This window comes from Myxocyprinus asiaticus, chromosome 33 (genome assembly GCF_019703515.2).
Source record: "Myxocyprinus asiaticus isolate MX2 ecotype Aquarium Trade chromosome 33, UBuf_Myxa_2, whole genome shotgun sequence".
NCBI lineage: Eukaryota > Metazoa > Chordata > Actinopteri > Cypriniformes > Catostomidae > Myxocyprinus > Myxocyprinus asiaticus.
Genome location: NC_059376.1, coordinates 14,918,517 through 14,936,880, shown reverse-complemented (window position 1 = coordinate 14,936,880; position 18,364 = coordinate 14,918,517). Strand labels below are relative to the sequence as shown.

The 18,364-nt window shown below is 34.2% G+C and overlaps 1 protein-coding gene across 1 annotated transcript; it reads right to left on the bottom strand.

Moving 5' to 3' along the window:
* Nucleotides 1-1,256: 1,256 nt before the first annotated feature.
* Nucleotides 1,257-3,140, bottom strand: LOC127424561 (HLA class II histocompatibility antigen, DP alpha 1 chain-like). The gene is made up of 4 exons (XM_051669914.1): nucleotides 2,983-3,140; nucleotides 2,320-2,568; nucleotides 1,803-2,084; nucleotides 1,257-1,538 (listed from the first exon to the last, which is right to left on the bottom strand). Exons 1-4 carry the CDS (start codon nucleotides 3,038-3,040, stop codon nucleotides 1,417-1,419), a joined length of 711 nt encoding a protein of 236 aa, XP_051525874.1. The 5' UTR covers nucleotides 3,041-3,140; the 3' UTR covers nucleotides 1,257-1,416.
* Between the last annotated feature and the right edge of the window lie 15,224 nt (nucleotides 3,141-18,364).

Genomic DNA, 18,364 nt, shown 5'->3' with positions numbered 1-18,364 from the left:
AATTTTTTAAAAGTGTTTAACGTTTCAATTTCAGTTGCTTTTAAAAACAGGATTACATGCAGCAGCCTTTCAGCTTGAACTAATTTGTCATCTTCAGTTTTTGAGAGTACAAGCTAAAATGTGGTTATTTTCATTCAACCATTTACAGTGGTTTCATTTAATTTTTTTTAAATGTAGATTACTCCTATAATAATTTATTCACATGATCAAATTTTGTTTTAAATATGACACAAAGTCTCTTTGCATATGGAGTCTCATTGATGTTTTATGTTTTTGTGATTTATGCTGTTTACAACATAAAAGACAAGAACAAACAAAATAAAATTTCTATAAAATATAGCAATATCTTTAAAATGTTATATTTGTCCCTGTTACTTTCTAATACTGATGGTTTTAAGGCTGTGACTGCATGATCATGTTGTCAGTGCTAATTTCTTGATATGAAGGGATCATTACATGCCTGCAAATGACCTTTTCTCCATTTCTGTTGCTTTAACAGCAGTTTTTAATTATTATTTGAAAAGGAACTCAGATGTTACATCACCACAAAAAAAAAAAAAAAAAAAAAAAAAAAAAAAAAATTATTTGGTCATTCTAAAAACTTTGTTCCTTTCAACTGTCTCTTTTTTCAGTCCATTAATCTTGTGTGCTTCAACATCTACCTCTTTCTCTGTGAGTCATTCACTCAATTAAGTGCCATCTGATGAGGCTTTTGATACAATTTTGAAATGAAAATGAGAAAATACACACAATGCAATACAAACAAATGTGTCCATAAAACTACAACAGGGATTTGAATATTTATTTGGAATGAATGTCACAAAATGTAAGACAGGAAAAATGAAATAAATTAAAATTGATTTAAGTAATGACTGCATAATTTAAAGACTTAAGATTTTCCTCTGCTACCTTATTTTCAAACATTTATTACACAACTTTGTGTCCCACATTATTTTGTGGGAGAATATAGTGTGTATACTGTATGTGTAATGGCATTTCAAAGCAACAGCATTTAGCAATGAATAAGGCAAGAAAAAAAATCAGATTATTAAAAATGTAAAGTCTCATCTCGAAAGATTACTCAAGATTAACTGCTATTGGGATGTATAAGTGAAACAGTGGATGTAAGCATGTATGGAACTACGTATCAAGCAAATATAATGGTTAACTGCAACATTCCTAGTACAGTCAAATTAATATTAATACAGGTAATATTAATACAAATACAGGTACTTTCAGATTTATGCTTTTATTTGTCTATGTATCTTCAGCATCTAAAATGTTTGTCATCGGGGAAAAAATACAAACAAAATGAAGTGCAGGATACAGCATTGTTGCCAAGTTAAACAGTCTTTGTTTACAGAATGATTTACAGTGTAATCACAATGTCTTTTTAAAGCGTTCATTTGGGGGTTTTCAGTTGCAGTTGTTTCCTTTAATGAGGAAGAAAGTCCCAACAGCGACTCCCAGCAGCCCAAGAGTCAGACCCACTCCACAGAAAACCGCTGGACCAACACTGGGAAGAGCAACGTCAACTTCTGGGAAACAAATAAACACAGAATACTTTAGATGCATGAATGTGATAACAGCTGACCAGATGCATTTTAACAGGAATTTGTACAATTTTATTGTAATTTATTCTTAATTCCTGGTGTCTTTGGAGTGACTTATGTGTATGTAACACTGCTCTGATTTGTTTCAAGAGATTATTACTGTTGTTTGAACACATCAAGATAAACAAAACAATATTCACAGGAATCTATAGTCCATTTAATCTACAGTATATGAAACTGCACACTCACCCCATGTTTTGGTCTGAGGTTGATCCTTGAGGGACATGTGATTCACAGTGCAGCTGTAAATGTCTCCTTCCATAGGTGTGATGGTCAAAGTGGAGAAGATGTTGAATGTAATATCCTTATTTGGGCGATACTGACTCAGACTGGCCTCTGTTACAATCTCATTGTTCTTAGTCCATGAGATATTGAGGTAGGGAGGGTAGAATCCAGTCACATGACAGATGAGGTTGTTCTCCACACGCAGCACAACATCATTTTCAGCATAGATGGAAGTCTGGGGGGGGTCTATGAAAACAGAGAGATGCTGCAGTGCTATTCTGTATCAGTACAACTAAACTTCTCCATTACATGTTGTTTCATACATACAGAAAAAAAAAAAAATGTCAAGGCCACATTCCTTTGAATAATCATATTTTGATGACAATTGTAGCTACAATGTAACAGCTATCACACAGAGTAAAATTAAATAGAAATAAATCTTTAAATAATCAAACAGGGTTCAGTTCAATTCATGCCTTACCCATTTGCTCTGGTGGATTTTTGTAAGCTTTAATGTCATTGGCTAAGTTTTGTTTCATAATTTGTTGGTCAGCAACAGATCCATCATAACATGTAGGACAGCTGATGGGATCTGCAAAGTCTGGTAATGTATATACTTCTTGTTGTCTTGCGAAGTCTGAATGGTACATCTCTTCTCCATCAAATCCATACATATCCTCTTGCTGAGGAGTGTTTGAGACTACAGTTATAGCAATATCCTCATGTACAACTGAAACAAAAGAAATACCAATATACAGTTCATCATTGAGAAAGAACAACAGAATAAAAGATTTACTGCATATCAGTGATATTACAATGTTTTACATTTTACTATAATTTCAAACCATATAAACGTTCTTTATGTAACAATTTATTTAACATATTATGAAATGTTCAGTGGGTCTACTTATAACCAACTTATGTTGATTGTTATTATTTACTGAATGATTACCCAATATTTGTATTGTGATATAAATGTCAAACCCTCTAGACAGTCAGGAATGAAAACTGTGTCATGATTAATTACAAATATTTACAGTCACTTATACATTTCATTTAAAGATCAAACAAAATTCATTTTTTAACATTTCTTGCATAGTGTTTATAAGGTCATTCACTGGTAAAACAGTAAATCTTCACTTACCATTGACCTCAGAAGAAACAAGCACAGTAAATGTGAGAATGAGGACATACAGCTCCATCTTTCTCAATGCTCTGTGAAACAAACTAAAGTGAGTGAAGTGAACAGTGACACAAGTCTATAACTTTACTTGTGATCTGTTGAACAGCCTCATAATCATCTCAACCAATCAGAATTTACCCCTCACTCTGACACTTCTGTATCTTAGTAACTTTTGTCCCGTTTCACACTTAGATTGGCAAGCAGTTCTTCCACAACTGCAGAAAAACATTTTCTTAAACTTATTTCAGAAACATGTAACATATTTCTAAAACTGCGAAATCAAGACTACAATCTCAACAATTAGAACAAAAATTAAACTCTATTCAAAAATCTTATCATACTCAATATTGCCTTTTAATTGCTCATACACTGACATAATGAACACCTTTTACACTGCCTTTATTTCAAATAAAATGCCATAACATGAAATTGATACTTTAACTAAATACATTTATGTTACACACAACTTTTTATGTCAAATAAATGCTGCTCTTCAGTGTTTTATCTGTTCCTTAAATAATCCTCTACATGCAGCAATATCAGCTGTACAGACTTCATGCACTAGAGCAGTCAGTCATTTTCAGATGAAGTTTCATTAAATACTTTCTGCAGCACTTCTCAAAGGTGTGATTAGCTGGAGATTGAGCTCTTTTTGTTGTCCATCTGTGCTGTGCGCTCTCTCTGTCCTGTTAGATCCAGACTGATGAATTTCTAAAATCGTTATTTTTATTTTATATTTTTGTGTGCCAATTTTAAAAAGCAAATTTGACTTGCTAAGTGTACATTGTGTTGCGATCTCCACTCTTAATTCAAGCACACTTAATAAAGCATGAGTAGTTCAGTCAACTGATGATTTATATTCCAAGTATTCTGAAGTCAAACAATATCTTTATGTGTGAAACAGACCCAAATCTCTGATGGGTTAATGAGAGTTCATAAGAGACACTCATTCATACCGTATTGAGCGTAAACTTCACATCGTGTGTGTTCACATGAAAATTTGTCAACATTTGTTAGTTCAGCACTATTCTTAACAGCAACACGTGTACACACAAGCACACAAAGTTTAAGTGTGGGGGTTTTGTAATGACGTGAGGACGAGTAATAATCATTTTTATTTTAGGTGAAATATTCATTTAAGCAGCAGAACCATTTTCAGCTGTGGTAATAATAAGAAAGGTTTCTCAAGTACCATATTAGCACATTAAAATAATTCCTGAATGAAAATGTAACAGTGTTTTCTAAAGTAGACTGTAGTAATGACTGCTGAAAACTGGCTTTGAACTTTAAAATATATAAACAATATATAAAGCAGTTATTTCAAACAAATAATAACATACAATATTAATGTAATTTCCGTTATTTTTGATCAATTAAATGCTATCTTGGTGAAGAGAAGCATCAATTACTTTCAAAAACAGAAAGCATGTTTCAGTACTGATGTCTATAATTTAGTGTTTTTGGAGTCATCTAGTGGCAGTGTTATTATAGCTAACAAAAACTAAACTGAAAACTAATCTGAAATTAAACTAAAGTACTTGTTCATAACTCCAAAACGAACTAAAATAAAATAAAAATGATCAAGAATTCATTTTAGTTTTAGTTTTTGATATAATATGGGCAAAGTGGGACACTTTTGGAAATTGTACTTTTCCTGACACGTTGAATTATGATCCAAACGCCACAAAAACTAACATTATACCTTTAAGGAACACTTAGGATGTCCTCTACCTTAGTCAAAAGCAGAAATGAAAAAATATTCAACACTGGGAAGACCCCCTTTTGAAGACCATCTTTTGACCAAATCCCAGATTATTTGAAGCAGTACTTGGTAAAGTGGGACAGAGGAAAAAATATACTCTAGAAAATATATATAAAAATATTTTTTTATATTTTCTTATATACACTTTCACATCATAACATTAAGTTAACGTTTACTTTTTTATAACCTTATCAAATTTTATCTAAAATTTCTGTCATTTTCTTTACCATTGCTTTTCCCACCAGTGGTCATGAAATGAGCTCTGACACACATCCTAAAATAAAATCATCACTTTAAAACCTCACAAAGATAAGGGGATAGTTCACCCAAAAATAAAATTCTCTCATCATTTATCCACCCTCATGCCATCCCAGATGTGTATGACGTTCTTTCTTCTGCAGAACATGAACAAAGACTTTTAGAAGAACATTTCAGCTCTGTACATCCATACAGTGTAGGTCAACAGGGTCCAAAATGTTGAAGCTCCAAAAAGCACATAAAGGCAGCATAAGTGGTTTAATCCATGTCTTCTCAAGTGATCTAATCTTTTTTGGGTGAGAACAGACCAAAATGTATCTCCTTTTTCACTATACATCTTGCAGTCTACAGGACCAATCATGATCAGGACCATCTCTTTAATTGTTTAACCCCAAAGTTAGTTTAGGAATGATTTATAATCATTTAAGGAAATGCATATGATACATATGAATAGACATCCACACAATGTAAATACAATCGAGTAGGTCATTTACCTTCATGCCATGTAAACAAATAAATATTACGCATTTCTAATTTTTTTAAATCAGTTTAGCACCACACCCTTTTATTATTTGTGTGATTGTGTCATAATTGTGTTTGTTTAAAGAATATCAGAATATATTAGAATATTGAAGGTGTTGGTGTAGTATACACTACCAGTCATTACACATTTGAACTTATTTCAAAATTTAATTTGAAAATAATATAATAAAGAAAATAATAATAATACAGAAATTGTAAAGAATAAAGTTTTAATAAAACACATGGGTGTCTAAATATGGATTTATTAATAGGCCAGTATGGTAAATAATTAATAGAAGTAATTTGTTCTTTCAGATGAATACATTTTACTGAGATAATGATTTCTCTGTCATTATTTATGTTTGTCATTATTCAACTGAATTGTGAAAATACATAATTACATGGAATATTTGGTTTAGTGTTTTACATTAGATGACAACTGGGACAAGTTACCTTCTTCTTGCCCTAGGTAGGGGATCATCTTATAGACGAGGGAAACAAACACTTTCTACAAACAAATTTTACTAAAATTATTCTGATAATGTAATTTGTGATGAAAACATTTGCATTAAATTATAAGAATTTAAAATATATAAATTTTCACTAGTGAATCCCACTGTACCTATATTTGCCAGAAAACATTTAGTAAAAAAAAAAAAAAAAAAAAAAAAAAAACCACACACACAAAAGAAAAATAAATACTGAATCAACAAAAATTGAGGACACACAAATATATACAGGTGCATCTCAATAAATTAGAATGTCGTGGAAAAGTTCATTTATTTCAGTAATTCAACTCAAATTTTGAAACTCGTGTATTAAATAAATTCAATGCACACAGACTGAAGTAGTTTAAGTCTTTGGTTCTTTTAATTGTGATGATTTTGGCTCACATTTAACAAAAACCCACCAATTCACTATCTCAAAAAATTAGAATACATCATAAGACCAATAAAAAAAACATTTTTAGTGAATTGTTGGCCTTCTGGAAAGTATGTTCATTTACTGTATATGTACTCAATACTTGGTAGGGGCTCCTTTTGCTTTAATTACTGCCTCAATTCGGCGTGGCATGGAGGTGATCAGTTTGTGGCACTGCTGAGGTGGTATGGAAGCCCAGGTTTCTTTGACAGTGGCCTTCAGCTCATCTGCATTTTTTGGTCTCTTGTTTCTCATTTTCCTCTTGACAATACCCCATAGATTCTCTATGGGGTTCAGGTCTGGTGAGTTTGCTGGCCAGTCAAGCACACCAACACCATTGGTGTCATTTAACCAACTTTTGGTGCTTTTGGCAGTGTGGGCAGGTGCCAAATCCTGCTGGAAAATGAAATCAGCATCTTTAAAAAGCTGGTCAGCAGAAGGAAGCATGAAGTGCTCCAAAATTTCTCGGTAAATGGGTGCAGTGACTTTGGTTTTCAAAAAACACAATGGACCAACACCAGCAGATGACATTGCACCCCAAATCATCACAGACTGTGGAAACTTAACACTGGACTTCAAGCAACTTGGGCTATGAGCTTCTCCACCCTTCCTCCAGACTCTAGGACCTTGGTTTCCAAATGAAATACAAAACTTGCTCTCATCTGAAAAGAGGACTTTGGAACACTGGGTAACAGTCCAGTTCTTCTTCTCCTTAGCCCAGGTAAGACGCCTCTGACATTGTCTGTGGTTCAGGAGTGGCTTAACAAGAGGAATACGACAACTGTAGCCAAATTCCTTGACACGTCTGTGTGTGGTGGCTCTTGATGCCTTGACCCCAGCCTCAGTCCATTCCTTGTGAAGTTCACCCAAATTCTTGAATCGATTTTGCTTGACAATCCTCATAAGGCTGCGGTTCTCTCGGTTGGTTGTGCATCTTTTTCTTCCACACTTTTTCCTTCCACTCAACTTTCTGTTAACATGCTTGGATACAGCACTCTGTGAACAGCCAGCTTCTTTGGCAATGAATGTTTGTGGCTTACCCTCCTTGTGAAGGGTGTCAATGATTGTCTTCTGGACAACTGTCAGATCAGCAGTCTTCCCCATGATTGTGTAGCCTCTGAGAGACCATTTTGAAGGCTCAGGAAATCTTTGCAGGTGTTTTGAATTGATTAGCTGATTGGCATGTCACCATATTCTAATTTTTTGAGAAAGTGAATTGGTGGGTTTTTGTTAAATGTGAGCCAAAATCATCACAATTAAAAGAACCAAAGACTTAAACTACTTCAGTCTGTGTGCACTGAATTTATTTAATACACGAGTTTCACAATTTGAGTTGAATTACTGAAATAAATGAACTTTTCCACGACATTCTAATTTATTGAGATGCACCTGTACACATAACAGTGAAACATTTTAAAGTGTGTTAGTCGAGTGGTCTTTTGATCTCGACTTGTATGATATTTTTATCTATGTTGATGTTGCTTTGGATATGACTGATTCCGGATTCAAAACCTCTTCCAACCATGACTAAACTAACTCAAACTACAAATCACTGAGAAACGAAAACTAAACTATACTAAAACTAACAGACAAACTGTGAAAACTAATGAAAACTCAACTAAATTGTAATGACAAATTGAATATAAAACAGAAATAAGACTAAATTAAAAATCCAAAACTATAATAACACTGCCTAGTGGTGCAACTGTATAACCGCTTCTTATTTCTAATATTATGTGTCTTCGTTTCCTCTTCTTGCATCTTAACTCCTTCCTCTTAGAATGCAACTGGCCAGGCAGCAGGGAAAATGCCCACTGGTGTGCTTTATCCACCCCTCAGAAGAGTCAAAATCAATGTCATCACAAGACTGTTCCATTGCTTGAAGTTTTTCCTGTTGGTATGGATTCTGGTTATGTACTTTCCACCAATATGCTGAAAAGAGTTGCTCAATGGGGTTCAAGAATAGGGAATATGGTGTGAGAAAAAGATGTGAAAATCAGGGATTGGCAGAGAACATCACACCACAGCAGTGCACTCATACCAATCCCAATGAAAATGTCTTGTGCATCAGTCTTAAATATTCTCTACAAAAGAGCCATGTGTACTGTACATAAATGTATATACAGTATACTGTTATAGAAGTGATAGACCACAACTAAAACATTTTGTAGCATCATGTCATCACATATAGCCTGCACCATACACTGCTTAAATAACATACATGTTAAACATAAACTGGTAAACTATAAAATTACTTTGTTCTTATTCTATTGTGTTGAAAGACGCAGTCAATGGTTGCAACGCAAATTATATCATGCATTTCCTCACTTGGCTCCATAATATACTCCAGTACAATTCAGTATGTTTTTTTATATCATCAAATAAAACTCTTTGTTATCCTTTTAAACTTTATTATATTTTATTATAATAAATCTATCAGTCTGTGACTGGCCAAAATGTAGACAAGTTTGCACACACAAACTGATGTGCGCATATTATTATCACTGACTTAACTGATTTTTTGTCCTGTATGTTCCCACTTTTTACAGATTATGAATGACTGAATCCACATAAGGCATACTTTGTTCTGAATATTCCTTTTTGTTAAATGTAAATATTCCCAAAGATGACATCAGTTTCAAGTAAATGCAGAAAAATAGCAGAAATGATCAGAAAAAAAATGGACATTTCTGATATTACATGTAGGTGTCATCTGAAAGTTAAATCAATTTGGATAAAAGACTTGCCTTTTGTCAGTGTGATGCTAGTTCATTTTAACATATAACCAGCATTCAAAGGTCACCTGCATCATACAGATGAGAATGAAGTTAAATACATACAGAACACACCCATAAAATACATTTTCAAATCACGCACCTTTTCCACTTTGTCTTGAGTTTTATTCATACCTGCTCGTACTTGATAGACTGGTTCCACAATGCAAATTTCAGCCGGTATAAAAACAAATCTAGTGTGAGGCTTCTAAGACTTTAAGGTCAGGTCAGTCATAACTAAGATTACTATTAAAACAGGTCTCATTTGGATGGTCTTTGCAAAAAGATACAGCAGCCAATACTAAATCATTGACACAAATAAGAATTTAAAACATTGCAATTGCGGCATAATTATGACTATAGGCCTACATAATGACTATACAACATCACATCTGCAATAAGGAGTTCAAAAGGCACTATTATCCCTCTCAGCTACTGGCCCCTGACATCAGGCCCTTTCCCACAACAGGAACTAAAGCTCGTTTTAGGCACTTTTATCTGGAACGAGTACTTTTTGTCATTTACACACGAGTTCCTCTTAGCTGTTTAGAGGGACTTTAAACAGACTTTTTAGCTCCTACTTCGGGGCAGTTACTTCTACCCTCAGAAGAGGGACTGTGGAAGGTCCTGCAGCCTGTGATTGGCATCTGTACTGTGTGATTACACAGAAAATTAAGTGATTTCTGGATTACAGAGATTTGTTCCTGGGATAACGGACATAAATAATACGATGTTTATCAAGGGTGGGTAAAATCTATTACAAACTGAACCGTCACGTGTTGTGTGTCTGTTATTGTGTGGTTAACTTGCATCAAGACGTCTTTTTAAAGTCAGTGAGTGAGTAGTTCAGTACAGTATTTTATGCTGAGTCATAAAAGCCTTTATTGTAAAAGATTGTGTTGGATAAATGAGTTTATACTGCATTTTTATACTGCATGTTTTCCGCTAAGTTCAGCGTATGCTGCGTGGTAGGCTGAGTACCTCATCTCTCCTCTCACTGCTGCTGCAGCATGGCTCATTCACCCAGTGTAAAAACTGTAACTGTAAGACACAGACTGCATCCAAAAGCTGGAAAATGCTGCCTTTATGGCTGTTTAATGAGGAAGGATGAAAACAAGGCGCTTTTCAAACTGTTCTGAGACCAGCTTCCTTAAAAGTCCCTTTCATACAAAATTGCTGTCGGTTAAATCATTAACTGATTAGGATGCAGCCACAGTTTGTGTAAGACAATCCTAACAAAAGATGTGTATGACTTTCTTTCTTCTGCTGCACACAAATGAGAAGAATATCTCAGCTCTGTAAGTCCATACAATGTAAGTGAATGGTGGCCAGAACTTTGAAGGTCCAAAAGCACATAAAGACAGCATAAAGGTTATCCATTCAACTCCAGTGGTTTAATCTGTCTTCTGAAGTGATATAATAAGTGTGGATGAGAAACAGATCAATATTTAAATCCTTTTTTTATACAAAAAAATCTCTTTGACCAGCCCAGCCAGTAGGTGGCGATATGCACAAAGAATGCGAATCGCAAAAAAGGGAAAGTGAAAGTGGAGATTGATAATAAAAAAGGATTTCACGTATGATATTTCTGACTGTTTCAGATTAATTACAAAAATGGTCACTGTTTAACCCACTTTTTAAAGTAGCTCAAACAGCAAAAACACAAGCCTTGACATCTGACTAGGCCCACTGACATCTTCAGTTCCTTTTGTAAAACAGGATCTGTTTCCAGGGCCTGGAAGGATCTGAAACAGTGTCACACTGCTGTTCATAGACTATCCATATTATGGTTTCATGAGAGAGCAGACTTACATGTCAAAGCAATCTACTGATCACTATAAATTAATGCCTTGTGTACGCAAGTATGACTTTAGAACTTACATGCAAGTGATCTGTTGTTGTTGTTGTTGTTTTTAAATAGGAATTTTGCATGTCATATCAAGCATTTTTTTATTTTATTTTATTTTTTTCATAATCAGACATGTCTGAGAAATCCCCTGAAATCTTCTCATGAAAAAAAAACAAAAAAACAAAAAACAAACAATCAATCAAACTGGGTCAATTTCAGTTTCTGTGTAATATAATCTGTTGCTAAGGAAGTCAGTTTTTAGAGCAGAGCCTGAACCATTAAAATACTGCACACTGCTGCCACCTATTGTGTGCAGGAGCTTCACTACAGTAAACTTCTTCCCTTGTTTCAAAACAACTCAAAAGCACCACCCAGTGGGATTTGTTTCAAACTGAATAATATTGATTACCACAAAAATGTATTTCGTGTCGTCAGTCCTTTTCTTTAAAAAAGCATCAAGGTTATAGTGAGGCACTTACAATAGAAGTGAATGGGGCCAATTTTTGGAGGGTTTAAAGGCAGAAACATGACTCTTATAATTTTATAAAGACACTTACATTGATTCTTCATCATTTTTACAGTCGTTTTAGGATTTTAGGGTTTGTTGACATCGTCATGGCAAGTTGTGAAATTGCCAAGAACTTTACACAGAAAATGTTAGTAAGTGATTTTATCACACTAGAATCATGTTTACATGCATATTGTTTGTGTGTTGTGTCTATATTTTTGAAACTGAGTACTTTAATGTTTACAGATTGCCCCCATTCACTTCCATTGTAAATGCCTCACTGGAACCCAGATACTTTTTTAAAGAATAAGAGGGATTAATCAATATATATATATATATATATTCTTTTTTGGGGGGGTAATCAATATTATATCAATATTTTAATATCAATATTTTTCTCTTTAAATATAAATGTAAAGTCTAATGTTTTTCTGTGCTAAGCACCCTCAAACAAAATTTGGAGCACCCTCAGTTGAATATGGAATACAGAATATTGGAAAATCACATGAGTGTTATGCCTAAGAGCATTGCAATAAAAAACATGCACAATGAGTCAATGTATTATAAGACCTACAATAAGTACAAATAGTCTTATGTCTACTTTGCTATTGCAAAATCGTAAGTGCTCAAACTGTCGCACATGGCCACAGGGGTATAAACATTACTCAGAAATTATACTTAAGTGAAAGTGTGGATACTGACTGAAAATTTTACTCAATTAAAAGTTCAAGTATCTAGCCAAAAACATACTTAAGTGAAAGTAAAAAAGTATTCACATTAAATTGTAAGTATTAAAAAACTAAAAAGTAACTTTTGTCCTAGCTAGAATGAAATCAAGAGAGGAGATTGTGTGAGAGAGGACGTTGTTAAATTTGATTGGTTTGTTATGTCGCCTTTTTACTCTGACGACTGTCATATTTCTCTCCCAGTGGCATTCACAACCTGGTCAAAGAATCATGTTACAATAACTACATTTTTGCAAAATTATTTTTATGTGGCCTGCTGTACATAACACGGCAATTTCCTGGTGGAATGAACACAACAGCCGCTAAAACAACAAAGACTTTAATCCCTTTCACTCAAATCACGAGTAAAACAGCAGATTACCAGTTCATAAACACTTTTCGCTCTGTTCCTCACACAATGTTATCTTATGACATCTAAACACTTTTACTAGCCACCATTGTCCTGAGCAACCACTGGGCGATGCCATGATTATTCTAATTGCCTGTTTTCTATTTCTGGTCTCGAGACGCAATGTTAAACTAACTGAAACCAGCGATTTAGACAGAGAACAACAACCATTTAAGTTATTTTGAGTAAAAATTAACTTGTGTAGTTGTTTGTTGTCATAACTCAAAGTAGTTAATGAGATTAACATAACTAAACTCAGACCATCACTTCATGACATCTACACACTCGACTCTGTGAAGTATCAGCACTATACAGCCACATGTTTTTTGCCCTTTTTACAAATATATTATCTTAAACATTACCGCTAAGAATATATGCCGATGCAAGTGAAAACACTGGAGACCGGAAATTGAAAACAGTCGGATCGTGGAACATATCCGCGTCCAGCAAAATAGGTGGATAGAATATGACTCATTTTAATGTTTGCATTACATAATCAACTACATTTACAAGCTTGTTTAAGTGTGATCAAATTGAGCAGTAGCTCAACTGATAGAGTGCTGCATATGTGATACAAAGGGCCAGGGTACAAGTCCTGAAGAGAATGCGAGTCGACATGTGAGCCGAAAGTGTCATAGAAGCACCACAAAAGAACGCAATTGTGTTTTTCATCTCACATTTGCTTTTTCTGACACTATCGGTTAGATTTAAGGCTTAGGGTAGGGAGGTCAGTTTTGTTGATTTAAAACTCAATAGAGCATTAACCTTATTGATATACTTTATACGAAATCGAAGAATGAACTGGTGTGACATCATTTAGAACAAAATCTGTTGTTTGTCAGATGCAGTGAAAAGGCGTCTTCAGTCCAGTAAAATGAAATAAATGTATCTGCAAAAATGTAGTGAGTACTTTTCAAGTTTAAATAAAATTGTAAGGAGTTAATAGTAATGGAGGAAATGTAATTAAGCAAAAGTATTTAGTTTAAATTGCACTTGAGTAAAGTACAAATCCCCAAAAATAATACTTTAGTATAATACTTACACTGACAGCTAAATGTTTGGAATAATATACAGATTTTTCTCTTATGGAAAGAAAATGGTACTTTTATTCACCAAAGTGGCATTCAACTGATCACAATGTATAGTCAGGACATTAATAACGTGAACAATTACTATTACAATGTAAACTACTTCAGAGTTCTCATCAAAAATCCTCCCCGTGCAGCAATGACAGCTTTGCAGATTCTTGGCATTCTAGCTGTCAGTTTGTCCAGTTACTCAGGTGACATTTCACCCCACACTTCCTGTAGCACTCATCTTGTCGGGCACTTCTCACGCACCTTACAGTCTAGCTGATCCCACAAAAGCTCAATGGGGTTAAGATCCATAACACTCTTTTCCAATTATCTGTTGTCCAATGTCTGTGTTTCTTTGCCCACTCTAACCTTTTCTTTTTGTTTTTCTGTTTCAAAAGTGGCATTTTCTTTGCAATTCTTCCCATAAGGCCTGCACCCGAGTCTTCTCTTTACTGTTGTACATGAATCTGGTAATGAGCGGGTAGAATTCAATGAAGCTATCAGCTGAGGACATGTGAGGTGTCTATTTCTCAAACTAGAGACTCTGATGTACTTATCCTCTTGTTTAGTTGTACATCTGGCCTTCCACATCTCTTTCTGTCCTTGTTAGAGCCAGTTGTTCTTTGTCTTTGAAAACTGTAGTGTACACCTTTGTATGAAATCTTCAGTTTTTTGGCAGTTTCAAGCATTGTATAACCTTCTTTCCTCAAAACAATGATTGACTGACGAGTTTCTAGAGAAAGCTGTTTCTTTTTTGCCATTTTTGACCAAATATTGACCTCAAGACATGCCAGTCTATTGCATACTGTGGCAACTCAAAAACAAACACAAAGACAATGTTAAGCTTCATTTAATGAACCAAATAGCTTTCAACTGTGTTTGATATAATGGCAAGTGATTTTCTAGTACCAAATTAGCAATTTAGCATGATTACTCAAGGATAAGGTGTTGGAGTGATGGCTGCTGGAAATGGGGCCTGTCTAGAGATGCTGCGTTTTTTTACATCAGTAATGACCTGACTATACTTTGTGATCAGTTGAATGCCACTTTGGTGAATTAAAGTACCAATTTCCTTCAGAAACAGTTAAATCTGTACATTATTCCAAACGTTTGGCTGCCAGTGTAAGTATTTGTACTCTATTACTTTTCAACCCTGCATGAACATGTTTTCAGGGTGGAGGTAATGTTCCCTCTGCGCTGCGCGATGCTCAATATCCGTGAAACACAATTTTATGTACTGCACGCAACAACAACAACAACAAAAAAGACAGCGGCAGAATAAAACGCCAGAAATTATTATTTTTGCCATAAAAGTCTGTGACTATCTAGATGCTTGTATTCTAGAGGATGAGTTTTAAGAGTGATGAACATGTTTCTAGATTCAGAGAATCACCACAATGTTATGAGCTCCTCCAATAGTCTGTTCAGAGAAGTGGTCGACAGATACGGGGTGTCAATAGTCTATTTATAAACCAATTCAATTAATATGTTCATAAAATCATTAATCAAAAATAAATGTGTGTTTTTATTATTATTACAAAGTAGGAATTTAGAAACCACATACTGTATTCTTTGGTGTGGTGGAGTTTTAGAAATTGCTATCATTTATAGTAATAATATATTTAATTATTGTATCAAAATATGTTATATCAGTATGGGTTTAATTAAAAGGTGATTGATCATTTATTTTGCTCTCCCACATGCCCATGCAATGCCCACAGACCATTTACTGCAATTACATATTGCATCAACAATGGCAAGAAAATCCATTCAGACGGGCTTGGCTGGCGTGCTTTAGGCAACTCTTGTGAAACAGGTGTGCAGGTTTTTATCAGTTCATCAGGTAACACAGTTTTGTTTAAAAGCTACCAGCACCTTAAAAGTTATGAGCACCTCTGAAGTACTTATCTAAAACTTTTTATTAGATTTACAAAGTTTATGGCATTGAATCTTATTAAAGAGACATTAATAAGGTATTAAAGAGTAGCTAGCCTACTGTTTGAAGAGGATTAAGTGATTACCAATGTGTTGCATTCTCCAAAAACAAAATGTAACTTTATAAAATGTGTAATAACAAGAAAACATTCTTTATCTCATTAGACTAACTTTTCATTTGGTTAAGAACTATTTTAGGTTTGGATATATTTCATATGCAGAATGATTTGATCTTTTTAAATGATCATTCACCCTCTCTTCAGTCCACTGATTTTGCCTTTAATTTCTTTTCCTTAATTGTCTTTTTCTTTTACTATCTTTCTTCCCTGACATTCTGAAAAACATTATTATTATGGGTCAGCATACCTACAGCTAACAAGCTTATCTTAAAAGAAAATGTATATTACATCTGGTGTTAAATGGCTAGTTCCCCCAAAATGAAAATTCTGAAAATGCTATTTTTGATTTTTTTTTAAATTGAGAAACCTTTACTCACTCTTATGTTGTTCCAAGCCTGTATGACTTTCTATCTTTCAAGAAGCACAAAAGGAGATGTTAGACAGAAACTGACAGCCTCAGTCACCATTCATTTTCAGTTCATCCGTTTCCATACAATGAAAGTGAATGGTGACTGAGGCTGTCACAACATTTTTATTTTTGGGAGAACCGCCACTTTAATGTCAGATGTACGCATTTTATTAGTATTTCAGGTTGTATTTGACAGTCTTACTCTAAAACAATGTTAACCTTAAAAAAATATACTTCATGAGGTAACATTTAAATAAAATCTATTTAACGTGTTTGATTCAACCATAATTCCTTTGATTACACCAACAAACATTATTTTAAGGTTTAGGTCAAGTAAAAATAGTTAGTTAACAATTGCAGGTTAACATTTTTTACAGTGTAGTAAATCATAAAAATCGTTTTGAATACCTGCTTCAGGTATTGAGCATGATAGAGTTTTAACAACATTTGTTATGTTGATATAGATGGTAGAAGTTGTGTTGTTGTTGAATTTCCTAAAGAAACACAATTAAGTTTGAACTGTTTCCTATCTAAGCTTATTGTTGTTTACCATTTTTCCCATCAAGCCATGAACAGTGTTGCTCAGCAACCTCTTCGCTCTCCGCGGATCGTTTATGCCCTTACTGCTCACCGAGGCGGAATCTCTCTGAACAGCCGATGTACGAGCGCTCATGACGGGCTCCTTTGAGCCTGGAGGACTTAATAAAGTCTTTTTCGGCACGATCACGTCTGAAACATGATTGACAGCAGGGACACACGACAGAGTGTCAGAATATTTAATCATAACTTATGTTATAAATCTATACAGTTGTCTGTAGTTCTTCTATGTATTGTCATCTTACAGTTAATTTATTGTCATAGCCTACATCTTACTGTGTGCTATTATCTTCACTTTCTTATCTCGTTTGCCGTTTTTCTAGACTGTATTGTAAATCTCGTCTGATTTGACTGCAACTTAAAGTAAACAGAAGAAATTTTTTTTGGGGGGGGATTTCCCGCTAAATGTTTCACCTATGACCTCATGGAAATGATGTGCCCTGTTCTTAAGACTCTCCTTCAAAATAAAAGCCACCAGACACAAGAAAACTCCTTTCCAACCAGTTATATTACACCTAACCCTTGTGCGACCTTCGACGAAATACATTTTGCCAAAGGTGTGTATTTTTGGGGGAATTTTGATATTTCAACCTCAGTTCCTATAATACATCTATAATACACTGTGTACACAAAATAGTTACAGTCAGGACCTTCAGGACAAAAATGTCCCCATTAAAACTGCAATATTTGATCCCAGTGCCATTCAATCATAAAATCATGAATTCTATGATATTATGCTTTCATTCCGGAGCCCTGGCTTCAAAATGTACATTTTTAATATTTTCCATCAGATGGCGCCATTTTCTCATGTTTAGCTCATGGAGCAAATACATGCTTTTTTCCTATTTTCCGATTGCTTTATTTTAGAGCACTGCAGGCCTATTAAATAAATGATGCAGCTAAAATTGTGTGGGTGTGTTGGTATGGATGTCAGAGTGTGTTTTGTGTGTATTGAGAAATTTGTGTGTGTGTGTGTGTGTGTAAAAAACAACAGTGGTATTATATAAACAAACTTGCATTTAAAGGGTTGAAATCCTGAAAATAAATGAATATTTGGTGGTTATGATCAGTACTGATGTTGGTGAAAGTGGAAAATAATATTTTTATGGCAGTTTTTTTACACTGATACTTTTGTCTATGTTCCTGAGTGCAAGTTTTTTTTAGTTTTTTTTTTAAATCTGACACTTCACAAAAAATAATAATGCATCAAAATCAGTGTTGTTGATAATCATTGACATATCCCAGACTGTGATAATCAAAACAAAAAAATCCCTTCAGCATTTAGTATATGGAAAATAATTTTTTGTTTATTCATAAAAAACAAAACAATACTGGCATTATATAAACTACCTGGCATTTAAAGGGTTAAAATCCTGAAAATGAATGAAAATTTGGTAGTTATGGTCAGGACTGATGTTGGTTAAAATTAACTCATTGAAAGTGGAAAATAAAATTAATATATAATGTCATTATGGCAGT

Bases quoted from the DNA above. Each gene is read 5' to 3' on its own strand.
- LOC127424561 (XM_051669914.1), bottom strand. From the start codon at position 3,040: ATGGAGCTGTATGTCCTCATTCTCACATTTACTGTGCTTGTTTCTTCT. The intron at 2,085-2,319 runs GTAAGGCATGAA...CTGTTTTCATAG, and splicing joins AAATCCACCAGAGCAAATGG to ACCCCCCCCAGACTTCCATC. The intron at 1,539-1,802 runs GTGAGTGTGCAG...TTTGTTTCCCAG, and splicing joins ACCTCAGACCAAAACATGGG to AAGTTGACGTTGCTCTTCCC.